General features: G+C 51.3%; 11 protein-coding genes across 11 annotated transcripts; 6 read left to right on the plus strand and 5 right to left on the minus strand.

The window, feature by feature from the left end:
* Window positions 1-28: 28 nt before the first annotated feature.
* Asppvi_010260 (reversal of tor2 lethality) lies at window positions 29-933 on the minus strand (the record flags this gene model as incomplete). Its single annotated transcript, XM_043306106.1, has 4 exons — window positions 29-331; window positions 384-562; window positions 625-739; window positions 820-933. The coding sequence occupies 4 exons, from the start codon at window positions 931-933 to the stop codon at window positions 29-31; spliced, it is 711 nt and encodes a 236-aa protein (XP_043162041.1).
* A 356-nt stretch (window positions 934-1,289) lies between these two features.
* Window positions 1,290-2,008, plus strand: Asppvi_010261 (5-formyltetrahydrofolate cyclo-ligase; the record flags this gene model as incomplete). Its single annotated transcript, XM_043306107.1, has 2 exons — window positions 1,290-1,386; window positions 1,440-2,008. 2 exons carry the CDS (start codon window positions 1,290-1,292, stop codon window positions 2,006-2,008), a joined length of 666 nt encoding a protein of 221 aa, XP_043162042.1.
* A 290-nt stretch (window positions 2,009-2,298) lies between these two features.
* Window positions 2,299-2,710, minus strand: Asppvi_010262 (small nuclear ribonucleoprotein E; the record flags this gene model as incomplete). The annotated part of the gene is made up of 3 exons (XM_043306108.1): window positions 2,299-2,351; window positions 2,423-2,513; window positions 2,567-2,710. The coding sequence occupies 3 exons, from the start codon at window positions 2,708-2,710 to the stop codon at window positions 2,299-2,301; spliced, it is 288 nt and encodes a 95-aa protein (XP_043162043.1).
* A 457-nt stretch (window positions 2,711-3,167) lies between these two features.
* Window positions 3,168-6,552, plus strand: Asppvi_010263 (nuclear import receptor MTR10; the record flags this gene model as incomplete). Its single annotated transcript, XM_043306109.1, has 8 exons — window positions 3,168-3,299; window positions 3,374-3,466; window positions 3,520-3,792; window positions 3,899-3,989; window positions 4,056-5,336; window positions 5,398-5,823; window positions 5,877-6,407; window positions 6,464-6,552. The coding sequence occupies 8 exons, from the start codon at window positions 3,168-3,170 to the stop codon at window positions 6,550-6,552; spliced, it is 2,916 nt and encodes a 971-aa protein (XP_043162044.1).
* Window positions 6,553-10,458: 3,906 nt separating this feature from the next.
* Window positions 10,459-13,662, plus strand: Asppvi_010264 (putative C2H2 finger domain protein; the record flags this gene model as incomplete). The annotated part of the gene is made up of 2 exons (XM_043306110.1): window positions 10,459-10,693; window positions 10,763-13,662. 2 exons carry the CDS (start codon window positions 10,459-10,461, stop codon window positions 13,660-13,662), a joined length of 3,135 nt encoding a protein of 1,044 aa, XP_043162045.1.
* Window positions 13,663-14,540: 878 nt separating this feature from the next.
* On the plus strand, window positions 14,541-15,165 carry Asppvi_010265 (putative cytokinesis EF-hand protein Cdc4; the record flags this gene model as incomplete). The annotated part of the gene is made up of 4 exons (XM_043306111.1): window positions 14,541-14,727; window positions 14,793-14,933; window positions 14,991-15,083; window positions 15,137-15,165. 4 exons carry the CDS (start codon window positions 14,541-14,543, stop codon window positions 15,163-15,165), a joined length of 450 nt encoding a protein of 149 aa, XP_043162046.1.
* A 181-nt stretch (window positions 15,166-15,346) lies between these two features.
* Window positions 15,347-16,006, minus strand: Asppvi_010266 (uncharacterized protein; the record flags this gene model as incomplete). The annotated part of the gene is made up of 1 exon (XM_043306112.1): window positions 15,347-16,006. The coding sequence occupies one exon, from the start codon at window positions 16,004-16,006 to the stop codon at window positions 15,347-15,349; it is 660 nt and encodes a 219-aa protein (XP_043162047.1).
* Window positions 16,007-16,251: 245 nt separating this feature from the next.
* On the minus strand, window positions 16,252-18,497 carry Asppvi_010267 (M3 family metallopeptidase; the record flags this gene model as incomplete). Its single annotated transcript, XM_043306113.1, has 3 exons — window positions 16,252-16,444; window positions 16,494-17,134; window positions 17,181-18,497. 3 exons carry the CDS (start codon window positions 18,495-18,497, stop codon window positions 16,252-16,254), a joined length of 2,151 nt encoding a protein of 716 aa, XP_043162048.1.
* Window positions 18,498-20,002: 1,505 nt separating this feature from the next.
* On the plus strand, window positions 20,003-20,830 carry Asppvi_010268 (uncharacterized protein; the record flags this gene model as incomplete). Its single annotated transcript, XM_043306114.1, has 3 exons — window positions 20,003-20,063; window positions 20,216-20,424; window positions 20,483-20,830. 3 exons carry the CDS (start codon window positions 20,003-20,005, stop codon window positions 20,828-20,830), a joined length of 618 nt encoding a protein of 205 aa, XP_043162049.1.
* Window positions 20,831-21,602: 772 nt separating this feature from the next.
* Asppvi_010269 (uncharacterized protein) lies at window positions 21,603-23,005 on the plus strand (the record flags this gene model as incomplete). Its single annotated transcript, XM_043306115.1, has 2 exons — window positions 21,603-21,887; window positions 21,953-23,005. The coding sequence occupies 2 exons, from the start codon at window positions 21,603-21,605 to the stop codon at window positions 23,003-23,005; spliced, it is 1,338 nt and encodes a 445-aa protein (XP_043162050.1).
* Window positions 23,006-24,112: 1,107 nt separating this feature from the next.
* On the minus strand, window positions 24,113-25,544 carry Asppvi_010270 (stearoyl-CoA 9-desaturase sdeA; the record flags this gene model as incomplete). Its single annotated transcript, XM_043306116.1, has 2 exons — window positions 24,113-25,242; window positions 25,304-25,544. 2 exons carry the CDS (start codon window positions 25,542-25,544, stop codon window positions 24,113-24,115), a joined length of 1,371 nt encoding a protein of 456 aa, XP_043162051.1.
* Window positions 25,545-27,487: the final 1,943 nt, after the last annotated feature.

A 27,487-nucleotide genomic window follows, 5' to 3' on the forward strand; every position in this document is an offset into this window, starting at 1 on the left:
CCTGAAAGAGCCATTGCAGTCTAGAAAGTCAAGAATAGATCAAAGCAATTCCGCCCATAGCAGTCATCAGAATACCAAACCATAGCCATCTGTCCGGGTTGACAATGTGATCGCTCCGCACCAGAGTGTTCACGCCCACAGGAGACCCTATATCTCGGACAATATGGCGCTTGCTCTTTCCCGTCTCCCAGCTGACCGGGTTTAAGGTCGTCGTGGGTAACATCTGAGGAGGTTTAAAAATGAGATACATGGGTGGCATTGGGGTCTCGTCGAATGCCTTGAGATCCAAACGTTTGACACGATGATATGAGTCTATGGAGACCTTAAATGACTACTGAGAGTTAGCAACGATATCAGAGGGATGCGACAGATCCTCAGCGTACACTGAAAGTCTCGGTCTGGTTGTATCTTGTGTACATGCCCACGTCCTTTGAGCATGGATCGGATACCAACTGGCGGCCGTCGACCGCGATTGGAGTCAGCTGGATGGATCCATTTGGCATCACAGCATATTTGCCATGCTGCCAGAACATGACACCTTTAGGACAGGAAGGCGTTGTGGCTGGTGAATACAAGTAATGTCAGAAAACAGCCTCCGACGAGAAAGCGTGGGGAGCGACTGACGGTTGGCAACGGCACGGTAGTATGCCTGTTCATAGTATCCATCTGCAGTAAATGAATATGAAATGCCAGTGAGACTTGGTTCGAGCAGTTTGTCGTCGATCGGATCGTAGAAATCCTGCAAGATACAGCGAGACGTTAGAGATTGATGCAGACCACTCGGGAATATCTGCAACAGTGCGCCTGCAGAGAGCCTACCGGGCCTGTCACAACACTGCGAGACTTTGTTKTCCACGTCCCAACCAGATCAGCAACACTACTGGCCCTGACTACGGCGACGAGGAAGTTGAGCAGCAAGTATCCAACAATCATCTTTCAGCGTATCCAGGCGAGAGTCTAGCAGCGTCAGGTAGCGCGATGTGTAGCAAGACGAGTAAAACTCGCGGAGGGAGGCCATGTTGAGCGACAACTTGCCCTTCATTGCAGTGAAGGAGGTAAGCCATGACTGGTATGTAGAATTACCTGGCCCTGTCGATCCAACCATGCAGATACTCCACATAAGAATGTGCCAAGACATGGTGACCTTCGGGAATATCGGAGAATACCTAAGGCCAAATCGCATCGACGGAATATTGAACAAATCCATGCGCTTGTTGAACAACATTGATTACGTCTTGAAGTGTTCGAAGAATGCGCATTGATACCATACTCTGCCAGCCGTAGCAATAATGATGGCTTCCGGTCTACAGACAGCTAAAAGGGACCTCCGCAAGAAGATCCGTGATGTTCTTCAAAAAACCCCCAATGAGTCAATCATTCATCAATGTCAGACATTCTTCTTATCGCCAACACATCCACAGTGAGCTAACTAAGCATAGCCAGAGTTGCTGCGGATAAGCTATTCTCCCTCACTGAGTATCAAAATGCCAAGAGGATCGGTGTCTACCTGTCCATGCCTTCAGGTGAACTTTCGACTACGGCCATAGTCCAAGACGCCTTGGCTCACGGCAAAGAGGTATTCGTGCCGTACATCCATAGCATAGACTCACCATCTTCGACGCAGAAGAAGACCTCCATCATGGACATGTTGGTTCTGCAGTCTATGGAAGAATTCCAATCTCTTGAACGTGATAAGTGGGGAATACCATCACTCACCAAGGCCCAGGTTGAGAAGAAGAGAAACTGTTTTGGGACAATTGGTGTCTCCCCAAAGACGGAGGAGGACGCTACGCAGAAATTTGAGGGGCTTGATTTGATAATTATGCCTGGAATGGCTTTCGATCAAGGGTTCCGAAGACTTGGTCATGGTAAAGGTTACTATGATCATTTCTTAACGAGATACTCGAAAAAGGTAGCTGAGAGTAAGACGACAATATCAAAAATGCCTTTACTCGGTGAGGAACAGCCGCATCCGAAACCCGAAACTCCCGTAAAGTGGCCTTACTAATTCCATATAGTTGCCCTTTCCCTCAAAGAGCAAATGCTTCCCTTGACTGAGGAAATACCCGTTGCGGATCACGACTGGCCAGTAGACATGCTCATTGTCGGCGACGGCCGCTTTCTTGTTCGCCAACCCTGATATAACCACTCCAGAAAGAGTCTCCACGCAAGCAAAGAACCCGTCTATTCAATTATGCATAAAAATGTCCTTCAACGGCAAATCGTAAAGTATACGGCTGTGTAGAAACCGAAGCTGCCGTAGATGAATAGAAACTTTTTCCTCCTTTCGCGGTAGAATCACTGGACGGCCTGGATGAGAGACACATTGTCGCCCTTAAGCAGAATTTGACCTGTGATGAACGCGCGCGTTAGCAACAGCACTCACTTGCGATATCAAGTAGTCAGCGGCAGCAGTTCATACCCAGGTTTCTCCGCTTCTCCTCATCAGTCTTTGTAGCCATTCTCACTTCCACCGCATCATCAATGACCAAGTTCATGAACTCATCGAATCCCTGGCGCATGTTGTTAGCTTGATAACTTGTTGCAAGAAAGGAAAGGATCGTACTCTAATCTTTCCCTCTATCCGGAAAGCCAACTGCTCGTACAGCCAAATAGAAACCGTCGATCGTTGCTGCAGAAGCTTGAAGATGAAGTGAATTGGCGCAAGCAGCGTCTTGCGACCACCTCCACCGCCTGCTCGGCCGGACATGATGGACAMGCGACGTGGAAATTTGTTAAAAGAACGTAGCTGGCAATGAAACCGACTGGGCGCGGTTCGATTGTGTCGTTGTTAATTGTAGAATTTGTGTTGAGGGTCCGTCCGTGGTGGTGGTTTTCAGGCAAAGCTAAGCTGGTTGAAGGAGGTTCCCTCGCCCGCACGTTTTCTTTGGCCGCCTTGGGGGACGATTGCGGCTCACCAACTTTTCCTTGTGAGTTTCTCGTCACCACATCCCACTTTCCCTACTACGTAGGACGGTTGCCCGATCTATCAGTCCGCCACATTTATTAAATACCAGTGCTTGGAGCCCTTGTTTTATCTCTCATCTAATGCTCATTTAATGAGTGTACATGACATTTTCCTATAATTTTTGAGCCTTTCCGGCCGGATTCACCCCTCCACTTCCGTCTCCTATACACTAGATCAAAACATCCCACCTTTGTCGACCATGGCCAGTAAGGAAGGGGCCGCAGGACAGGCCTTTGGTCCTGTGCTCGCAGCAGTCGCTACAATGCAAGGAAACGTATCACGAAGTGAGAAGACACATGCTCATGAGTTCCTTGAAAAGTTCCAGAAGTCCGTGAGTTGAGCCCCTCGATCGCACCCCACACGGATTTACAGAAGTTCTGCCTGACACTTGTTATTTCTATCTAGATCGAGGCTTGGAGTATCACCCATGAGCTGTTACAGTCGCCCGATGTCCCTGTTGAAGCAAAGTTGTTCGCAGCGACCACACTGAAGGGAAAGGTGCAGCAACATATGTCAGGAAATGTGCTGCATAGAAATACTGACCTTAATAGATCATATTCGATTTAGATCAACTACCGAGGGATTCTGTAGTTGCTCTGAGAGACTCTGTGTTGAACCTCCTCGTTGCTTATGCGTCTGGCCCACGACCGATACAGACACAGCTGTGCGTGTGTCTGGCGAGCCTTGCCATTCAGATGATCGAGTGGAAAGATGTCCTTGCTACCGTCGGGTCGGCTCTAGGAAGCAGCGCCGGCGACTGTGTCCTAGAATTCCTTAAAATCCTACCAGAGGAAGTGACGGAAGGTCGCAAAATCAATCTCAGTGTACGTTCCGGCAGAACAAACGTCTCACCACTCATAATCCAGTCTCAACGGATCGGCACAATTCACCATCATTGAAACAGACTCTAATGCAGGTGTATCTTTCTAGGAAGAGGATCTTTTGACGCGGACTAAGGAGTTGTTGGAAGACAATGCAGAGCAGGTGATGCATCTACTGATCCAATATGCCCGGTCATCCCGTAAGTACACATCTGTCATTCTTAAGGCGCTATATACTAATCCGTGCCCTCTTCGTCCGCATTTAGCAACAGCATCGACCAACCCACGTCTCTTGGACTGTATAACCTCTTGGATGCGTGAGATCCCGGCCGCGAAGATTGTTGAATCACCTTTGATGGAAGTTATTATGAAAGGATTGGACAACGATGGCTCCTTCGAATCCGCTGTTGATAGCATATGCACCCTCTACAGGGATACGCGAGAAGTCGATGAATCGGTGTCAATCATCCAGGCTTTATATCCACGGTTAATGGCTCTGCGTCCAAAGATCGCGGAATTCGCCGAGTCAGAAGATACAGACGCGTTCAAGGGTATCACCAGGCTTTTTGCAGAGGCCGGTGAGGCTTGGGTCGTGATGATTGCCCGGCTACCTTCCGAGTTCCGCGGCCTGGTGGAAGCGGTTCTTGAATGCTGCGCCCGAGACTGGGAGCAGGACGCAGTTTCTCTTACTTTCGTCTTCTGGTACGAGCTGAAACAATACGTCACACTCGAGCGATACGGAGACGCGCGTGTCGCTTTCACTGACGTATTCTCAAAGCTGGTGGACATCATGGTCAAACATCTTGAATACCCCCGTCCCGAAGAGGGCGAAACCGATCTATTCGGCGGTGATCGGGAACAGGAAGAGAAATTCCGTCATTACCGGCACTCTATGGGCGACGTACTCAAGGATTGCTGCGCCGTCATCGGTGTTACCGAGTGCTTGTCAAAGGCGAACGCGTTGATTCAACAGTGGGTCTCCAAGTACGCATCTCAAGCGAGCGACCAACATGTTCCTCACTGGCAGGAACTTGAGGCACCACTTTTCAGTTTGCGGGCTATGGGCCGCATGGTCGATCCCGAGGAAAGTACAGTCCTTTCGCAGATTATTCCATTGATTGTTCAAATACCCAATCAGGAGAAGGTGCGATTCCAGGCTATCATGGCGCTCGCACGTTACACGGAATGGACCGCTCAACATCCCGAAACCCTGGAAGCACAACTCAATTATGTCATCTCTGGCTTCCAGCATAGTTCTCCCGAGGTCGTGCAGGCTGCCGCCTTAGCATTCAAGTTCTTGGGTACAGACTGTCAGAAGCTACTGGGAGGACACATTCCACAGCTTCATTCCTTTTATGAATCGGTCATCGATAAGTTGAAGCCAGCCAGCCAGGAAGAAGTCACTGAGGGCGTCGCTGCTGTTGTTGCTGTTCAACCTCTTGACAAGATCTACGAAACTATGAAGTTGTTTTGTGATCCCATCATGGCACGGATCATGAATCTGGCGAACAATGCAAGCGATGAGCAAGGCCAGCGCGCTGTTGCCGGTACGTTTGACATGCATTTTTCACATATTGCGGAAGCAATAGCTGACCAATCCCTATGCAGATCACTTACAACTGATCACAATCTTTGTGCAAGTTGTGAACCCTTATGTTGGCCCGAATGAAGACAACCCGGCCGTCAAGTATTGCGGCGAGATTCTGCCCATTATGACGACGATTGTTATGAACTTCACTTCGTCCACTCCCATATTGGAGCGTGTCTGCCGTTGCTGGCGGTATATGATCATCTCGTATCGAACTGCGATGATTCCTCTGCTGCCCACGCTGGCCCAGAGCATTGCCAACGGATTCGAGGCTTCACGGGAAGGCTGTTTCTTGTGGGCCACCGATGCTGTTGTGCGCGAATTTGCTGAAGGGGCGGAGTTCGTCGACCGCTCGACAAGCAATGCTGTCTTTCAGTTCTACGAACAACAGGCAGTTGCTTTTCTACGGATCCTGAATGAGCTGCCACCAGAGAATCTGCCCGATGGTAAGCTCTAGTCGTCTGATAAGATTTGTCATAGGTACGCTAACCTTGTCCAGTCATCGAGGACTTTTACCGTCTTTCTTCGGATGCTGTCCGGTTCTACCCCAAAGAGTGCATCACCTCGTCTCTCGCAGTGCCCATTTTCTCTGCGGCGCTCAGCGCCCTTACTCTCCAGCAGATTGATCCTCTCATTGCGACACTGCACTATTACCATGATTTATTCAGCTTCGCTTTCGAAAAGCCCGCCGTCTCGGAGTTCACCAGCTCCGACGGGGATTCGTACACCAATCCCCCTGAAGTCAGAGAGGCTGTCAAGCAGTTGATCCTTGCCCAGGGTCAAGTTCTTACCCAGAGGATTCTGACTGGAATGATGTTCACATTCCCTGGGGACTGCTTCGCGGACGCTTCGGGCGTTATGATGACTCTCTTTGACTTGGTGCCCCAAGAAACTGGGGCATGGGTGGAGTCCACGCTCCAGATGCTCCCGGCTGGTACAATGAAGCCAGGGGAGGCAGAGCGGCTGCTGAAAGGCATCGCGGACAAAGTGCAAACCAGGGAAATCCGGAAGATCAGAACTCTGCTACAAGGTAGGATTAAGCCAGAACGTTCCACAGTGTCTATTACGACTAACAGCATCTTACAGATTTTACACACTCATATCGCCGACGAAACGTGGCGCCTCGCGAGGGCTTAGGCCGGTTGGAGGCTACTCGGTTCCGCTTCAGCGGATAGGTTTGGGACCAGAACTTCAGACTGAGCATTTCCAAGTGAGAAGTTCATGAACGGGGACACATTATAGACAATCCCCATCATCCACCTTCGCTCAGCCTCTTGGCAAAATGTCCTCTGAGTGGTCGCCGCGGCGACTGTATGCATCATGAGAGCAGGTAAGGGTCCATGGGGGATTTCATGCGTTAGAATCCAACCCGGTATGTTCTTCGCAGCAACCATAGACAATCTGCGGACGTTCAGAATCCACACAACACGATGGATGAGCACTCCGGCATAACACATGAAGGGGCGGCGACACATGCCACCGTCCGGTCTGTAAGATTTTGATACCATAGCATTTAGCAACCTTAGAAATGGAACGGCATAGATGCGACCCAGGAACAACCAATTTGTCCCTCTCTCTGTTTTTGCTTTTTTTCCTTTTTTTTTATTTTCCTTTCTCCCTTCTCTCATTGCCTTTTTCTTGAGCATGGCGCCATGCAGGCACACTACTGCCGATATCGGCAGTTGAATCTCGGTGAAAGCAAGCCTACAGACCGATCGTTGCCCCGGTACGCCAGCCAACTGCATTGCCCTGGTAGATCTGACATTATATGGTAGACGCGGTACGCTTCTATTTTGTGGGTCTTGCTTGACTCGTTGGCAGATGATCACCCTTGAGTCTCGACATAAACGTAGCTAACAGGCAACTACAGCCGTACAGCAGTAGAATGCCGGATCGGTTCACCGATGAGCGCACAGTGAAGGCAGCGTTGTCATTGCCTAGCCTTTCACAAGCCTACGTCCATGCCAACGGCAGCAGAGCGACGATCCTGGATTCTGTAGCAACTTCACTATCTGAAACTCTGACCCTTGATCATACTGCAGATCACCTTAGCAACTTGAGTCAGTCCTGGGGTACTCAGGCTTGGTCTCGATAGGAAGGAATAGCAATGGCAGTTGTTGTGCAGAAAGCAGGAGTATGGATCCGAGGCTCCATTTGGTATCAAAGAGTGACTCGGTTGCGATCATATATGGTGCCAGCAGCAGCACACTCAACTTGAAGCAAGGCTGTTAGACCACACTGCTTTAGACACGAGTGCTGGTTATTGCTAGGTCATGTAGACGTCTAAAACTGGTTATATCCAATGATTTGGCGTCAATAGTGGTGTGGCTGATTAGAGCAATTAGGAGGATCCGAGATATATTTCTAATTCGGGCAAGTTATGTACCGAACCTTCCCAAGTCGGACACGCCATATTCTAATTCTTCAAAATTAAGCACTCGATACTCCGGCAACGGTTTACAGGAGTGAAATCTCTGTCCTCAATCCCGTCTGCCAGAAAATTGAGATGCACATTCTACCGTTGGACTGTCACCACAGTTGGTCCGCCACAGATACTGACAGAGCGGCTCGAATAATCCAGTCTAACCCCCATTCGTACAAGGTCGCAGCCTCACAGGCAACTCGCCGACTCGTCTAGTTCGGTTGGGCTTCCATCGAGGTAAAGTCGGCTACGGGCAAAAAATATCATTGACGGACGAAGCGACGGCAGTGGTCTTGTGACGGGCCGATTCTTGCTATGGCACAACCTGCGCGGAAATCTCCCTACCATCGACCTGAGACGCGGGTCTAGGTTCTGAGCGTCCGGTAGTGGCATATTGCTTTTCACTCAGACACATTATTGAGCAACCCCGGAATATGCACTGAGGAGTCGCCAAAATAAGATTCCCGGTACGCTGGTACAGCGCCGGGGAGGTCCGTCGACGCAATAATGCAGAGATATCACGCCATGATCTGGATGCTAGGTGCTATCCTGGTGATGTACATGTCATGACGCCTTATCACACGTGGACAGTTCTCCCTTATATCCCTATCGAATGGCATCCACCGGACCTATCATTTATCAATCCATTATTCAATAGTGATCTGACATATTGATAGATCGACCAACTTGACCATTTCCGCGGCCCTGGTCACTGGGTAAGGTTCAATTCATTATTTCGCTCATTGATGGGACTGTCCAAATCATGTAGTCTTGTGATAACAAGGGTGATCGTATTAATCCCTGCCTGATTGCCTTTTCTGAGGTGGGCTTGCTTCATATTGCTTGATCCTTACTGGACAATGCGATTGACCTCAGGGAAAGGGACCATCGGGGAATCACTGCGCCCCAGGGGCAACAAAAAAGCCAGAAAATAGGAATAGCCGCGACAGTCGAGGTGGGAAGATTGTTCTAAAAGGAATTTGCCTCAAGAGCGAGTTAGACGGGCCTCGTGCTCCCTGCTCGGATGGACATTTGGGCCACAAGCCATACGTACCTTGATGTTCTTCTGTGGGTGCTCTACTCTAGTGGACGCAGATCTTCTCCGCATCGTTGTAACTGGAGACTGGAGATTGGAGAATGGAGATGACAGGAACAGCAATCAAACGTTGACCACGTAGACACCTGCATGAGATCTCTGGGCTGCATCCAGTACAGCACAGCATTGGAGGCTTAATTGACGCAGTCGGCATCTGGTTCGCTCGGAAGTTCTGCAATGATTCCACCCGCTCGACTATTCTCGATATTCTGGAGCTGGAGGAATGATGATGGTCTGATGAACGGGACTTTTGTTGACCTTCTGTCAGTTAACCGCCGCTGCCGCAACGCATGCTTCACAAATCTCGCCTATTACTCCTATTGTGCCATTGTCAGGCAGTGACACTCTACTCATCGTCTAATATTTTCTGCTCCTTCATACTCCGCACAGACTGATTCCATTAGCGCCAGAAACTGTGCGCCCGAGGAGATCCTATTCATCCCAAGATCAGAGACTAGTGGTGCCGTGGTCCATTTGTTGGATACCGACTGTCGAGGCCAGGATTATGAATCGATTGACTGGCTGGAATTTAATATCTACATGATTCTAGCTGGTTTCTGAGCGTGTTCGATGCAGGACGGCAGGACCAATGATGGTCAGTAGAATGGCGAGATGATCTCGCACAAAGCCACAAACCCTGTCGCTAGAGTCGGGGGGTAGTTGACCATGCTGTTCATAGCAGAGATTGCCATCTCCCGTTGCTTTTTCCCTCAGTCCTGCTTGTAAATTTCGTGTCAGGAGTGTAGACTAAATAATCTTAAGTTTTGATGTGTAGAATTGATGAGCTAGTCTGCATCTGCGACAAGAGAGAAAGAAATACAGATGCCGATGCCCCACCTCGTGCTCAGACAAAAGCCAGAGTCAACAAACCGGCGCACTGATCTCGTTTCCTCATTTCAGACCAGCTGGATACCTAGAGGCCGCCTCTCAATAAGAAGACTCTTTCTCCCTCTCCATTTGCCTCAGAAATTGGGACTTTACACCGGCTCGGCTCTTCTCTTGTTGCTCTTCCCCTCCGCGAGTCCGCTGTCCAACCACCGGCTAAATTGTCACACCACCTTATCTTATAACCAGGACCGACGGGTTGGCTGCTGAGATCATATCAATCCTCTCCTTCTTTTATATTTGTCTAGTTCGAGTTCTACCTTCTATAGCAACAACATATATAACATATATCTGCTTCGTTCTTCACCAACTCTTCGGATCCCTTGCGAAACCTTTTCCCCACGGGGTTCGGCTGGCCGCCTTTGTGAAGTCCCCCGCGCACAGGCCGTCCCGTCCAGATCTTTGTCACTCCGACCTCCGTTCCGCCTCCCAAACCTTGTCATGGCTCGCCCCGACCGACTGTCTCCCTCTCAGTGAGACCTCGTCGCCTGCGATCGTTTCCAAGGCTCGGGTCCTCCGTCCCCAGTCTGATGGTCACACTCGACACAGACGAGGCTACCGCGGGTCCACTACAGGGTATCGGATAAGCTCGACGACGCAAGATCAGGAACAAACCGCCACTACTGCGAGGACTAATTGTGCGCATACCGCACGACTTCTCCGCCTCTGTCACTCGATATGACCTTCGCTGTTGGTACAGTCACCGGGTTGGAGCAGGAACTCGACTACAAGCGAAAAGAACCGGGCGATAAAGAAGCGGCCATGGAGACCGACGCCCTGCGAGGGGACGGCGCGCCGCGCAAACGCAAGAGGGCCCGGAAAGTGAACTCGGATCGGAAGTTTGAATGTACACATGAGGGCTGCGGCAAGAGCTATTCGCGTGCCGAGCATCTCTACCGCCACCAACTGAACCGTATGTTGGGCGTCTTCCAACCGCAAGCCTGTTTCGGTGGATGCGGATGACTGATTTGACTTAATCTAGACGCTCCCAAGCAGATTTATCGATGCGACTTTCCGGACTGCTACCGGACCTTTGTACGACAAGATCTCTGCGTTCGCCACCGTGAACGGCACACGACACAAGGCTCTCAGCTTCAGAAACGGGACCATTTCGCGCAAGCGGCTTCGCAGAATAAACAAGGAGGCCAGTTGCCTCATAATGTGGTCGATAATACTGTTCCGCAGATAGGCAGCACCCAGCAGCCGCCGCTCTTGCCTGCGACTACCATTGATCTGACATCGGCGCGCTCCGCAACCACCTTCCCTGAAGGCGGCGTGGAGACTCTGACACCTCAGTCGGTCAATGGTTCCAGCAAGCATATATCGGTCTCATCGTCGGGGTCGATGTCGCTCGGCCGACCCCTCAACTACCAACCGTTGGTTGCTCAGCATGGTGTGGGGACACCAGACTCGACTGCATCGAGGTCTAACAGCTTGAGCAATCATAGCATTAATTCTCCTCCTGGTCAAGCAAATGCTCCCTTCAGCCCTTCAGACCTGCAAAAGCCAGCGTATGTGCCGCTCACCGGCCGCCACTCCATATATTCGTCGGGCAGCCCTAGTGATCAGACATGTCAACTAACCGGACTGCATCCCGTTTCTAGGACAAGACCTCAAGACGCTGCAGTATACTCCATGTCAACCGACGTCAACCGCTCTTCAGTAGTTCAGTCGTTGCCGTATGGCTCTCCGACAGGCCTGCAAATGCCTGTCGGTGGATTTTCCGATCTTTCGATGAATACCGTGCCGCCCTCCACCCAGGCGTCCCTAGACAGAACAACCAGCATTACTGGACTAGAATCCCTATCGGGGATGATTGCTTCCGCAGATCCCTCATACGACCCGATGGCCTCTTGCGTCTATCCGATCTTCGGCGGCGAAACATACAACAACCGCTCCCCTTTTGCGATGGCTGATGACTTCACCGCGTGGCTGTTCAATGAACCTCTTCCGGGATCGTCGTCCCTGGCCTATCCTCCCGCGTCGTCGATGATGCCGAACTATCTGGATCCAACACAGCTGCAGAATCAGTTCCTCATCGGCGAGCCAGCGTTCGGCAGTTTCCTGAACGGCGTTCTTCCGCAACATCCAATGAGTGTCACCAGTATCTTAGATCCAGGTTCGSCCCAGGCGATCATGTCGGAGGAGAAGCGACAGGAGTTGCTGCATCTCATGGCCACTCGATTCAACGAAGCCGCCTATTCAGCGGTGGCAAAGCGCAAGGATGCTCTGATGGATGGAGACGTCGACGATGACAGCCATGTTCTGAGCTTGCGCATGATGCAGACATATATCGGTTCCTACTGGTACCACTTTCACTCGCAGCTCCCCATTCTGCACCAACCTACTTTTGTCGCAGATAAGGCGCCAAATCTACTTCTCTTGGCCGTCATGGCCATTGGAGCAGCCACCCTGGACAACATCCATGGACAAGAGGTGACCGAGACAGCTGCGGAACTGGCCAACTTCATAGGGTGGCATCTGCGATGGGAGATCTTCATGGACGCTGATTTCCGACCGCCCGCCAAGCTCTGGGTCTTTCAGGCTTTACTCCTGCTCGAGGTCTTTGAAAAGATGTATTCGACTCGCGCATTGCACGAGCGCGCGCATATTCATCACGACACCACCCTGACGCTGATGCGTCGTGGCAGCTCGTTGATCGGCCGCTCTGCGCTCGACTCACCCGCAAGCTTCAGGGATGACCGGCAGACCCGGTCCACGACAGGATCTGCTTCGAATTCGGAATTCGCTGCTGACGATTCCTGGACACACTGGATTAAGGCGGAGGCCACCAGACGGGTTGCATTTGCGGCCTTTGTGCTAGACTCAACTCATGCCACTATGTTCGGACATTCGGCGAAGATGGTGGCCCATGAGCTCCGGCTCCCGCTGCCCTGCGACGAAGCCTTGTGGTCGGCCACCAGTGCCGCCGAAGTGGCACGCGTTCAATCCAGCCTGCATGCAAACGGTGTCAAGCCGACTATGTTTCTCGACGGGCTCAAAAAGACGCTCAACGGACAGCGCGTTACCACCAATGCGTTCGGGCGCACTATCTTGATGGCCGGCCTGCTTAGTGTCAGCTGGCACATGAATCAGCGCGACCTCCAAGTCAGCTCGCTGGGCGTCCCACAGGCCCTCGGTGGCCGAGACAAATGGCGATCAGCCCTTTTGCGAGCTTTTGACAACTGGCGGCGCGATTTCGACGAGGCCCTGGCCCAGGCAGGCCCTCCTCCGTTCCCTAATCAATACCGGCGGCATTCTCTCGAAGATGAGGGTGTCTCCGAGTCCCGCGACGTCCTGCATGGACTGGCTCACATGGCCTCGCACGTCGACATTGTGGACTGTCAAATATTCGCAGGAGCGGGCCGACTCATGGGGCGATCGATCACTCCACGGGACTATAGCGCTGCCCGTGAGAAGATGACCGAACGATGGGCCACCAAGGCCTCAGCGCGAKACGCGACGTTTTACGCCCTCAAGTTTCTCTCCGAATGTCTTTTGAATAACCGGAGTGTATCCGAAGAAAGCGGAACCTACTCCGGACGCGATGACTATCTGCTCAACCGGCCCTGGGTCATCTATGTTGCAGTGCTGGTCGTCTGGTGCTATGGATATGCGCTCGACGGGGCGATCGCATCGCCTCCGGCGCTGGAAACGGTAGCTGAACAGCGACGCGACATGGAAGCCTTTCTCCGCCGGGTGGGCGGGGTGCGTGAGCCCAACCAGTTGGCGACGATGAAAGGTCGCAACCAGTGTCTCGGCTTGTTGATGATCCTGCGAGATGCCTTTGCGAACACACGGTGGGAGCTGCTCTCTGAAGCATCAAACCTGCTGCAAAGCTGCATCAACAAGTTGCGGAACGAGACGCGGCGGTCGAGTTGAAGACCCTTGACCTTTAGGAATTGTTCGATATATGGCTTATCAACTTATGTTTTGGAGGACGGTCTGCCATGTTATGATTTGATTTATTGTTTGCATGATGTGATACCACGGGTTGGCGATTGTTTTGTATACTGTTGATAGGGATGTCTAGTACGGAGTACATGAACCTTTCTCTACTATATTCGACTTGACTTGTAACCAGTACATTCCGATTCCAGGCCTGCATGCATTTAGTGCCAGAAATAAGCTATGTCATCTCATCTGGATCGCCGGGGTCAGCCATCCACCCTTGCGGGTTACCACAACAACGACCCGCATAAACACCGCCAAACCCACACCGGGCCAACTTCTAATCTTCACTCCTCCTCGCATGATAATCTTCTCAATCCATTATCTACGGTCACCTTCTACGTGTTTGTAAGAGTCTATCATTGTTTACCATCTTGACAATACATTTTGTTCCAGCCATTGACTCTACCTTTCTTTGTTGCAGCATACCGAATTAACCCCTGAAACGACAACATTAGCCATGGTACGTCTAGAATCCTCCATATCAGCACAGAACATACGGAGGAATGTCGCATGTGGATAGCCTCACGAGGAGATCGGAAGTGAGACTGAAACTGCATGCAATGCCTCCTGTTGCTACTTCCTCCCTTGCGTCGCGTCGTCTTCTGTTTGGTGTTTTCCCGTTGCGTTGTTGCCATTCTCGGATCGCCGCCGTCTCCCCTCCATCTTCACGCCTGTACCAACCACTCGGTAGTTCTGGTTCCCGTTCTGGTTCCGAACAACTGAACTTCCCTCCATCATTTCATTCTCCATCCCTAACTTCTCATCCCTCATTGCTGTCTATCTACTGGAAAAAATACTGCTTTAAAATGCCTCGCTCACCTGATTCTCACAACGAGCAGGCCTCCACCAACTACAAGGAAGCGTTCTCGCTTTTCGACAAGCGCGGCACGGGAAAGGTATCGCTCGAGTCGCTCGGTGACCTGCTGCGCGCATGCGGCCAGAACCCTACCCTCGCGGAGATTGCAGATCTGGAGAAGAGTATCGGCGGCGACTGTAAGCTCAGCTTTCTGTGACCCTGTTTCTGGCTTTGTGGTATGGCAAGCTGACAATACTGCTAGTTGACTTCGAATCGTTCCTGAAAGTGCTGAACCGTCCTGGTGGATTCCGCGAGCCCGGCGAGCCCGAGGACTATTGTCGGGGATTCCAGGTGTTTGATAAGGATATGACTGGGTTTATTGGGGTGGGGCAGTTGCGCTATAGTATGTTGCTCCGCTGCCCGTTCAGCTGGCTGTGGGATAGGGTGCTGACTGATGCAGTTCTCACGAATCTGGGCGAGAAGATGTCGGACGAGGAGGTCGATGAGCTGCTGAAGGCCGTTGATACCAGCTCTGGCGAGATCAACTACACCGGTATGTTTTCTTGTCGATTTACTACGAATGGCCGACGCTAACTGATATTGCAGAACTCGTCCGCACGATCCTGGCCAACTGAACGATTACGATAACCCCCTTGACGCTTCCATGATGGTTTTACGATGTGCGCTGCGCGTCCGTCCACGCAGTCGGTGACTTGACTTGTCTCCTCGGCTTTGAACAATTAGTTTACATTCAGATAATATGAATTTTGTACTGTATCTTGTGTTCCGTAGACGAGGATGGAGACCCGTAGGATACTATTGAGAAATCCACTCGCTCCATTCCCGATCCATCGCCCGCATCTTCTCCTCGTCGCCCATAATCTCCGTCTCCATCAACGCCCCAGGAAGTAAATATACAGCCCGCGGCTCTTGATCCGTCTCTTCCCCTTCGACTGTATCCTCGCCCTTCCCAGGTGCAACAGGAAAATGCACCGCATCCAGGAAATACCCCACCACAACCCGACACCGCCCACACCGCAGGAACCGCCTCTTCTCGAACCCGTCTTCCCGACGGACCAGCGTCGCCTTGCGATCGGGTAGAGTTGTGGCTAGGAGGATGGTATAGTGTTTCTGCTTGCGCCTTTTCCTCGCCCCCTGTTCTTCACCTTCGCCTTCAGTTTTTTCGGCCCGGTTGGGTTCGGCTGCGTCTGGCTCTGCGTCGTCATCTTCGTCCTCGTCAGCGCGCGGAAGTGGGAGAATCAGCGCGTTATCCTGCGCTGGGGCTTTTCGGCGGGGGAGCGTCGCGACTGTGCGCGTTGTGGCTAGAAGGAGGTGGTTGCAGAAGCGGCAGTGGTGGGTGTGGACTTTTAGGCGCTGCTGCTGTTGTTCTTGTTGTTGGTGTTGGTGGTGGTTGTCGTCTTGTTGTGAAGGCTGGGGCGAGCGGGATGGAGAGGCGGAGGGGTTTGTAGTGGACATTTTTATTTCTTTGGTGAGTGTGAGTGTGAGTGTGAGTCTTGTGGGTGGTTATTTGGGGTTGGAAGTGGTAAATGGGGAGAATTTATGTGAAGCGGTGATGTAGCGAGTTGGGGTGGTGCTCTTATCGATAAGATAGCTAGCTACGCATAACTCTACGCCGGGACCGAGTTACAATGGTAAATACAGGTATGAAGCGGAGCGATTCTTTGATTGTGTTAAGCTTCTAATCTACTGTAGTAGACGAACTAAGCCAGCCCCAATTCCTTGTAAAAGGCGTCCGTCTTGGGCTCGCGGCCGAGGAAGTCGGTCAACGTCTTCATCTCGTCCTGGCTGCCGCCCTTCTCGAGGACGCCGTAGCGGTATCTGCGACCGGCGGCTGGGTTCATCGGGTCGTCCTTGAAGATGGTGTAGAACATGTCGGTCGAGTAGACTTGGGAGCTGCAGACGATTAGATGATTGCGAGTACTCAAAGAGGAAAGAAGGTTACCTGAGATATCCGTAGTATCCGGCATCATAACCCCCAATCAAGTGACCAAAGGTTGCTTCGCCGTGGCCCCATTCATCGCCCAATCCTAGAACCTCCGGGCCGTCCTGCAGCGCGATCTGCTTACGCAGCTGGTTGTATGTGGCGGAGATGGGCAGCTTCTGGATCTGCTCGTGGTTCTCGGCTTCGTGCACCGTCATGTCGAAAATGCCAAAGTGCAGCTGGCGGAGGTTGAACAGCGCGTCGTTAACGTGCTTGGTCCGGATCAGGTTCTCGATGACTTCGTCGGGAATGCGCTCGGGCGGCTGGGACTTGCCCTTGGCCTGTTCTTTCCATGCGGCAAGGTACTCCGGCGACAGGGTCGAGTAGTGCTTGCTCAGGGACTTGAGCTGGGACGGTGTCCAGCACCAGTTCTCCAGCATCTGACTGGGGGCTTCCACAAAGTCCCGGACAGTGCTGGTTCCGTGGAAGCGCGAGTAGATCGTCTTGGAGACGAGGTCGTGGATCCCGTGTCCGAGCTCATGGAACAGAGTCACCACCTCGTCGTGCTTGAGGAGACTAGGTTTCTTGGCCGTGGGCTTGGTGAAGTTGCACACCAATGCAGTGGCCGGGTAGCGCCGCTTGCCGTCAGCGTCGATGAAGCCCTAGAATTGTTAGTCAAGGGATGATAACCTCATGTAATTCACATACCGGCTGGAGATTGAAGTTGGCCGCGTGGCCATACTTGCCAGGGCGGGGGAACAGATCCAAGTAGAGGTAGCCCACGAACCCACTGCCCTCGCCCTCGTCGTTCCAGACGCTGAAGATCTGGACATCTTCATGCCAGACGATGTCGCTTCCCTTGCCGGAGGGCGCAACCTTTTCACGATCCTCGCCGGTAATCTCAACAAAGACAAGGCMAAACAGCTCTTCGAAGATCTTCAGCATACCCTCGATGGTCGTCTGCAGGGGAAAGTACTCGGCGATCAGTTGCTGATCCAGCGAGTAATCCTTCTCAAGCATGAGGCGGTCGTAGAACCGGTGATCCCACAAATAGTAGCGACCATCAAAGGATTGGCCGCGAGACTCGAGATCCGCTTTCTTGAGCTCCAGTAAAGCCTTGATCTCCTTGTGTCCTCCGGCTGTCAGACGCGACCGCAAGTCTCCCAGGAAGTCATCAACCGTCTTTGGGGTCTTCGCCATCTTGTCTTCAATACGGAACGCCGCATGGTTGGGGTATCCCAGCAACCGAGCGGCTTCGTCACGCAGGATGATGGCTTCCCGGAACAGAGGCACGTTCTGGTTGCACTTGTTCTCGTTCTCGATCATCAGCCGCTTGCGAGTCTCCGCATTCTTCGCATACTTCATGGTCGGGAACAGATCGGGATACTTGAAGGTCAGCCAGAGCTTGCCTTCATGCTCGCCCTCGCCCTTCTTCAAGCCGGATAGAACGTCTTCCGGCACGCCGTCGAGCTCTTCGGGGGTGAACCAGATTCCACCGTTCTCCTCGTTCAGGTTCTTCTGGAATTCAATGCTAATCTGGCTCAGACGCTTCTTGATTTCCTTGAAGCGATCCCGCTTCGGTCCGGCCGGAAGGCCCAGCCCGTTGCGGATGTAGTCCTTGTGTTCCTTCTCCAGCAATCTCCGGGACTCGGGGTCGAGGCTCTCGTTCTTCTTCAGCACAGCATCGACGAGCTTGAATACGTCTTCACGCATCACAGTCTCAATGAAGAACTCGTCCATCAATGCCTCTGCCTTGGACGACGCATCCCGGAGCTGCTGCTCCGTCGACACGGCCTGGTAGAAGCTCAAAATGTGGGATTCCAGCGCCATGGTATTCTCATCTTGGGCCAGAGGCTTCAGCACCGCGTCGAAAGTCGCTGATTCGGGCTTGACGTTCGCAACGACATTGTCCTGCACTTTGCGGGATGTCTCAATGAGGCGCTTGGCGTCATCGACGATGGACTGAGCAGTCGCGGTAAAGAGGGGCGGGGCCTGCGGAGGCCGACGCAGATGTTCGGGAGCCATGCTGGCGGTGGTAAGGGACTTGCGAAGATCGGTCAATGCGGAATTGTAAACGGTGGTAGTGGTAGGTAATCGAGAGCCACGAAGCTGGCTCAAGACCGAAGAGAGTCTGAAAGTGGGGGAGGTAAGGCGGAGAGGAGGAGCCACGGTGACAAGAAGGACGCCCACGAGGAGGACGAGGACGTGCAGATATAAAGCGCGAGAGAAGAGTGGACTAATGGTGACGGTAGAGAGGGGCAAATCGTTAGGACAAGGCGGGGTAGACCTCTAGCTTGGGTGACAGATTATTATAAATAATGAAATGGCGCAACAATAGACACGATCTCAATAGACAAATAATTAAAGCTTTGTTCCGAGGGAGTGCTCTCTAACTCCGTACTCCTGGCTGACAGTTCATTACTTGATTGGGTTTAGTATTCCTATTTAGGTGTAGTATCATCATTTTGTATACTCAATATAATCTCCTCTACTCCACGTAGACTCTACAGTGACCTAGTACTACCTTACAATGTCTTCTTCTACTCTTTCCCAGCTGCTGAATGATTAATCGGTAAGATATTTCTACTATTAGCCAATCTCTTCAAACTCTGCTTTACTGTTGGCAGGGGTAGAGCGCTGGGCTGCAATTCCCCACTCGGGCCACAGACCACTATGATTTATCAAATCATGTGATCAATTCAAGCCTACCGTCCGTCCATCACTAAGGTATTGATTGCCCTTTTTTACAGGCACACGGTCCGGTCACACCAGTCGTTCCAGCGCTCTGCAGTTTATATCACGTGATCCCCGTCACCCTCCGCCTTTTTGGTCAATTCTAGCCCGTATCAAAAGTACCATCTAGTTACTACTCAGATAGATACTATATCTTACATAGCCTAGGATATAGAAGATAAGCTTATCGTGAGATTGTGAAAAGCATGGAGAGAACAGGCAGCCAATGAGAGGCACGACTGGTACATCTTGGCGACGAATTAACGTAACTTAAGTAATAGCGCCTTTACAAATTAAGGGTTTCTTGGCGCCTCTTACATGCAAATTGAACCCTTGAGTACTTCAGTGTAGGATGATGAGCTGGGTCCAGGTCTTTATAACCCAGAGTCTGACATGAACTACGAAGGGCCTAATACTATCTTAGGCTTTTGTGGTTCAAGGTAGGTTGGCAAATTTATAATTGCTTAATCTGGGTATTATATGTTGTCATATTAGACGACTCAGCTTCTACTTTTAGACAGTGGGACACTGTCATTAAAGTTATATAACAGTGCAGACCTAAGGTATAGAACAGAATATCACGGCCCGTGTACCGGGAGGTAGATGTGATTGGAGGTCAAGTCTGGATATGGTGCTTATTAGCTGTGTCTAGCTTTGACTGGCTAAACATGTTGATCATCCAAGAAGCATATAACCCTCCTTCCCATCCGCCCCGGGAAGCTGAAATAAAGTCATCTGTCAAGGCCGCACGCACATATTTACACCATTTTCCCGCATAGCCCCGCAGTCTAAGCAATATGGAGGACTACCGCGCGGAGACCAATCGACGCCGAGAACCTCGTTCGGTTGATCCAAACCGTCAGCCTCTCTAGTAAGGGAAGGACCTTCCCGATCTGTCGGGTGCCGTCTGCACAATCGCATCTCCTGACTTATGCCCTTGACGCGGGTAAGCCTGGTTTCGAACTACCAGTTTTGAACCTTAACTGCTCACGTAACTGGCGTTTGAACAGGAGCCGGCGGCATAATCTTCCCACACATTGATACACCCGAGCAAGCCGCCGAAACCGTCAGCAAGTGTCGGTATGCTTACTCAGACGGTGACCGGTCCCTGGCTCCAGCAGTGTTAGTCCCTAGAGTTACAGATGTGGCGCCACCGGGGTCCTCCCATGAGCGTGTAGCGGACGAGAACATCGCAGTGATCATTCAGATCGAGAGCCCCGTAAGTTTAATGTTCAGATTTGCTAGACTTGCGATGAGCTGACGACGGGATGTCTCAGCTTGCCCTTGACAATGCGGACACCATAGCAGCAGTCCCTGGTGTCAACGCCCTAATGCCAGGAGCTGGCGATCTTCGGGTGGGCATGCGCTGTCCTCCGCGCCAGGTGGGCGACGCTGAAGATCCAAAGATATTAGACGCAATAGAGCGGTTGGCGAATGTGTCGAGACGGCATCAGAAGCCTTTGGCTGGGGTCACATTCAAGTTGTCTGGGAAAGCGAAAAGTTGGCTCAAGGACTTTCAGCTATTGATCATAACATCGGATTACTGGAGCCTGGTGAAGGGGCACAAGGAGGATTTAGCCTGTATGAGGCAGACACTGGCGGAGGTGCAAGGGGTAAAAAACTGATCGCTCAGGCTGCCAGTCCTGGAGTGAGGCCCGCTAGCATCCACATGTCCAAATACACAACATATTTAAGTGTGGATATATGGATGCATCATGCATGTAATGCCGTTTCCCTATGCAGTGTATCATCTGTAGTGGGTCCCACACATTCATTCAATTATTTAGGTCTGTGACGGTCACTACCAGGTGTCCTAGTGCTGTATTTTTCATAATTCAGCAGGGTGCCTGAAAGAGTTGGATATCCCCACTGATGGATCTCATAATGTACAGACAATAGTCCCATTAACCTAGAATGTCAAAATGTCAAAATGTCAAAATGTCAGGCTGAGATTTCTGAGATGACAAAATTCCTGATAAATGACTGGTACCTCTCTAAATGACTCGGACCTCTCTAAAGCGACAAAATGACCAACAGAATGTCTGCCAAATATTTGTCTGGCAAAAGGTGGATAGACTAAAGTTTCGGCCCATCTGTGGCTGACGGCTAAGCTGCCACTGCTGACCCACAAAAGAACATAAGAGTCAGCTCGGAGGGCGTGGATTCTGTCCTAGTTTGATCCATCAATCTGATCCAAGATTAGTAATGATATGACAGCTGCTTACGGCTGCTAAAAGAGGTGAGAATCAATTCTCCCTGGAGTAGACTAAATGAATCTAAAAATTGTTGCTGGCCTTTGTTCACTTTTCAAGTCCTCCTCCATTCCCCCGCCTGCAAACCAAAGAGAAAGTTTTGCTTGCCCTCCTTTGCTTTCTCTTTGACATTGCCTAATTGACGATGGCTGAAGTATCTCATTCACCCTTTACGTCAAGCGAGACGGAAAAGGGTGTTCAGACTCCTGACGCGACAGATGCTGCTCAAATGTCGGCTGATAATACCGCACAGCAACTCCCACCCATCGATCGTGGAAAGGATGCCTGGCTTTTCCTTGCAGCATGCTTCGTCATGGAAGCTCTCGTCTGGGGCTTTGCCTTCACCTATGGAGTCTTCCAAGCCTACTACAGCAAGAGACCGGAGTTCAAAAACTCCGGCAACCTCGCCGTAATCGGGACCTGTGCTATGGTAAGGATCTGATAGCATATGCGCAGTAGAACTCAGTAAAGCTAACCAAACACCCTGGGCTCAAGGGAATCATGTATCTGGACCTTCCGATCGTTTTCGCCGCCTATAGACGGTGGCCCAAGTATCAGCGACTCGGGTGCGGCGCTGGCGTCCTGATGATGTGTCTTGCTTTAGCTCTGAGTTCCTTCTCGACCAATGTGACCCACCTTATCATCAGCCAGGGCATCTTCTATGCCCTAGGCGGCAGCGTGGCGTACTCACCATGCATCCTGCTGATGGAAGATTGGTTCGAGAAACGCAAAGGGCTCGCGTTTGGCGTTATGTGGGCGGGCACGGGGCTAGGTGGCGTAGTCCTCCCGATCGTGATGGAGCAGTTGCTGGACCGATATGGCTTCCGCATCGCCCTACGAGCCTTTGCCGTCGCCCTCTTCCTCCTCACAGCTCCACTGGTGTATTTCGTGAAGCCCCGTGTGCCAGTCTCCCAGCGTCCCAAGGCGCCAACCCCTGACTTGCGCTTCCTCATCACATCCACCTTTGCCCTCTTTGAGATCTGCAACATCGTCGAGGCTCTGGGGTTCTTCTTGCCATCGGTTTACCTCCCCACCTACGCGGGGGTAATTGGTGCATCGACCAGCTTGCAAGCGCTAACAGTCATCCTCTTCAACATCGCCTCGGTAGTCGGCTGCGTGGTAATGGGGGCCATCATCGACAAATGGGACGTGACGACCTGCATCCTAGTCTCCACCGTTGGGTCAACCATCGGCGTCTTCCTCATCTGGGGGTTCTCCATGTCGCTGGCCCCGCTCTTCGTCTTCTCGATCGTCTACGGCCTCTTCGCAGGCTCATACACCAGTACCTGGCCGGGGATTATGCGCGACGTCGTCCGCAAGAAGAGCTCCGCGGAGTCCAGCATGGTCTTCGCCTGCCTGGCTGCGGGCCGGGGCATCGGGAATCTTGTTTCGGGGCCGCTCAGCGAAGCACTCATCAAAAGCACGCCGTGGAAGGGCCAAGCGGGCTATGGCTATGGGAGTGGGTATGGCAGTCTGATCGTCTTCACGGGTATCACGGGGGTGATTGGGGGAGGGAGCTACGTGGCTCGCTGTTTCAGGTGGATATGATGTACTGTTACACTACACAACCACACATCATCTACTGCTTCCTGAACCATAGAAAAGGGCCAATCTCGGCAGCTTGCATACCCTACTCAATACCTAAACAAAGCAGATCTCGAGTAGTCACTTGATATTCCCAGAGGAAAAAACATAATGCATGCATCATCTTGAATGCACATCTGGTTCTGAATATAAGATAGGCACAATATCCTTAAACTAGGACCTTACCTCCAGTCTGTTCTCTGTAGGTAACTGATTACTACCAGTGTACCGACTGTCACAAACTCTACCATTGAATCCAATCCCTCAGAGCATTTCTGCCAAACCATCTTACCTCGTAACCACTTACTAAATCTGATTTTCAGAGTAAACAGACTACAATAATTTAGTACCAAGTTAATAACTTACCACCAATTGAGGCACGCCGATATCAAACCAGTCTACCGCGTAAACCCTATATTCGTACAACCATAAAAAAGACCATGATATGGAAGAGATTCAGACGCTATAGCTTGCTGTTGTAGCAGTTAAAGTCTTATGTTAATTAGTATGCTGCTTAGCTCGGCTGTAGCAGACTAACCAAGATGAGATAGTGTGTTTCATGGAGCTTCAGTCAACCTTGTGACCCCAGAATTGCTCCTTGGTTTGCCTTAAATCTCCTAGCACTCCAATTGCTTCTATGGTTTCTATATCGAATCCCGATGCTAGCCATTATGTTCATCAAACAGAATCTTTCATGGTAGGTTAATATACAGTTCTGCACTGATCTGGTCCATGTTCTACTCATTTTTATTGGAAAAAGAGAGGGAAAAAAGGATTGGAATCATGTCTTTTAATATTCGTTTCAAACAGGTCTGTGTATCTCGCATTTTAAAATGACTTCAGACGAACAGATAATCGTTCGACGGATCCATGAATGTGCCGAAGCATGTGACGAGCAACCCAACTCCAGCAACTCCAAACGTACCGGAAGGAAAATTTTCAGAACGCCCACAATGTGCTAGAATTTGAACATCACGATGTGAGATGAGAAAACAGGGGAGAATACGCTCGAAACTCAGCGGCGGTCATAAAATAAATACAGGAAAATGAGATATAGTGGTAAGGAAATGTTCACGCCGCGTCAGCGGTGGGAATGGGCTCGGGGATCTTGGTGACCTGCTCACCAGCGCGGATAATGCGCTGACCAGATTCGTCGCGGACATATTCGCTGCTCTCTTTCTGAGCACGCTTCCAGATCTCAACTTCACAGCCGCCGCGGATAACGCCGACACGCATGGTAGACAGCAGGTTGTGGGCGGCATTCGAGTGGTAGTAGACGCCACCGTTGAACATGGCAGTAGCATCCTTGCCAATACCGGAGTTGATCATAGCCTTGCCACCAGGGTGGTCCTTGATAAAATCGGTCACATCGTGGACAACACCAGCAATAGCGATCAGTCCGCGGCCGTTCTTGGCCTGCTCAACATAGTCATCCCACTCCATGACGGGAAGCTGGTCCAGAGGGACACCCCAATCCAACTTGGCACGCTTCTGGTCGATCTTCTTCTGGAGCTGCTGAATACGACCCTTCTCAATTTCGTTGGCACGGAACTGCTTCAGATCATAGGCCAGACCAAGCTGCTTCCAAATCCAGATGGTCCACTTGGTGGGATCATACTGGTGCCACTCAATGGCGTTGCGGTAGTCCGAGGGGAATTCGTGGTGGAAGTTGTGGTAACCCTCGCCAAGGGTGACCAGAGCAGTGATAACGTGATCCCTGGGGGAGTTGCGGTCGTCGAAGGGCTGGTCGCCGAGCCAGTGGGCCAGAGAGTTGACGCAGAAAGTGGCTTGCTGAACGAAGAAGATACGCAGGATACCGGCATAGATGAAGCCGCCAAACCAGTCACCCCAGCCGAGACCGGCCACGAGCATGGGCACGACGAGCCCCATCACCAGGACCACCTTCAGGTAGTTGCGGTGTTGCCACACGACGACGGGGTCTTCGTTCAAATCGGTGATGTCGGTACGGCCGATACGCTTGGGGTTCTGCTTCATAATCATCCAGCCAAGGTGCGAGTAAAGGAGACCCTTGCGGACAGAGTAGGGGTCCTTGTCGGTGTCGGTATAGCGGTGGTGAGCGCGGTGGTCCCGAGCCCACCAGCGGATAGAGCCTTCGACTGCACCACCACCAACGGCTGCGAGCCAGATACGCAGAGGCAGACGAGCAGAGTAGGAGCAGTGGGCCCAAAGACGATGGTACCCTGCACATCAGGCATTAGTATTTCTAGGGATTCCCCAGGATATGTGTCTGTGGCAACTAACCTGCTGTGATACCGAGACCGGTGAAGAAGTAGTAGACAACGGCCCAGATGGCGGTCTTGAGCTGCAGAGGCACCCAGAAAGCCTGGATGCAGCCGTACAAGGGGATACCAATGATGAGGACGACGTTCAACCAGTTGACATGCTTGTACCAGTTCTGACGAGAGATGGCCGTGTCGGCAATATGGACCTTCTTGGGGTCACCAGCCCGCGGGCGAGAAGCGTCTGCAGTCTTCGCAGACATGTTGCCGATCTTTTTTTTGGGCTTCTCTTCCAAGTCCTCTAATTACGGGTCGGAGGTGTATCTGCGAGGAAAGAATGTCCGCACTTAATGGTTGCCAAAACCGAGGGGGAGTAGGGCAGATTGATGGGGGAGGAGCAAGGCCCTTTAAAAAGAAGACGCGGGAACGAAAGAATTAAAAGGCAAAGAAGACTGAAGAAGGTGGGGAAGAAAGAAGCGTGAAGGCGAAAAAAAGTAGTGAGCAGACGGGAAAGACAGGGCAAGGAGAACTTGACCGTTCAACTACAATCACCCCAGGGTCCACAAGCCGATGATGGTTGGGGCAACGAACGGATTGGATTCGGACAATGCAGGGCGGAGAGATGCTGCTATGATGAAAGCAGACGGAATGGGGATGGAAGGAGAAGGATAACAGGTGGACTGACAATGATCAGATGCCTGTTGATCATGAGATTCCGAGGTCAAACGGAGGACAGTCTCACTATCAAACTACAGCTTCTGTCAATTTTGATGCCTCCAGCTGTCAAATCTGCCACCAACCATACAAAACCTGGGTATAGAACGATGACCACTATCAGGGCTATAAGCTAAGGTTGTTGGGCGGGCGATCTGATGGCGAATCGACGGCTAGAATCTTCCGCTTTCGGACTAGGGGCCATCAAATCCACCAATCAGAGCCGATTCGCCTTCTGTTGAATCCCCAACACTTTTCCAAGGTACCGTACCTAGTGCCCTTGCAGGTCCCTACATAAACATTTCTTACAATTGTGGCTGAAGTTCCCTTTTTGGCCACTCACTGTCTGTGTGGCGGCTGCTTATTCCGATCAAATAGAGTAGATATGAGTGATTTTCCGTATCTAACGGCTCAATTCTCCGCGATACATCGGAATGATGAATGGTCAGGACTTCAGGCTGCACTTTATTCAAAACTTCCCAAGGCCACAGAGTACCAGGAGTAAAAAGCCTAGGCATTCACATGAGTGCTGGGCAGAAATTTAGAGTTGTTCGTGCCAAGGCCTTTGTGCCTCAGGCAGTAAGCAGCTTCCCGTGCAATTGACTTTCATGAGATCATAACTACGTAGGGATGATAAAAAATTATATTATGCTTGCTATATTTATAGACTGCTTTATGATGGCTGCGCCAATGGTACTGCAGCGCCTTATCCGAGTCATGATTCAATAGATCTTTAATTGATGTATGTGAAGGTGCGTACATTTATCCACTCCTTAACTGCACAGGGTCATTTGTCGACCGAGGTACCAATAGCCATACGAGGAAGGAGTTGCGGATTTGAGCTTCTTTGGGCGAATTTGCCTTATCTCTGTTGTCCCTGGACATAGACTTCCAGTGCGTCTGAATGCATTCGAACTTTAGACGCCTGGAAAACGTCAGCAAGACGCAGGACTCATCACTCATATCGTCACTCCTACGTTCTCGTATCCTATAGAGCGTGTGCGGCCCTCGAATCAGCTGCAGTTTGAAGGGTACGTGGTAAATCTGTGTGTAATAAGCGCTTATAGAATGCATCCAATACTTAGACTTGAGACCCACCGATTTGCTCCTTCGCTTCCCTATACCGCAAGGTTGGCGAAGGTGATCGGATTCTGTCTGGCTTGCCGTGTGAACTTCCAGATTCGAATGCTTCATGGCAAAGAGGCATCATATTGGTCCTTGTCCTTGACTCTGTGTTTAATAAACTGAAAGGCATTGAATGTCCTGTAAGGCATAGTGATTTGCCAGAAAGCTGGATCCTCGTGAGCTTTAGAGAACGTCGGTTGGACATGGTCGTAAAATATCTTGAATGACGCCGTGGGACTACTCAGGGCTAGACAGAATCAAAACGTCCCTCTCTCCCATCCCCCTGCAAGGTGGGGTGGAGGCGGAATGGCAGCTTGATTTTCATTTCCGCCTCTGATAGCTTCCATGAACTCTTTGTGAAGCACTT

Source organism: Aspergillus pseudoviridinutans (assembly GCF_018340605.1).
Source record: "Aspergillus pseudoviridinutans IFM 55266 DNA, scaffold_8, whole genome shotgun sequence".
In the NCBI taxonomy this organism is placed as follows: Eukaryota; Fungi; Ascomycota; class Eurotiomycetes; order Eurotiales; family Aspergillaceae; genus Aspergillus; species Aspergillus pseudoviridinutans.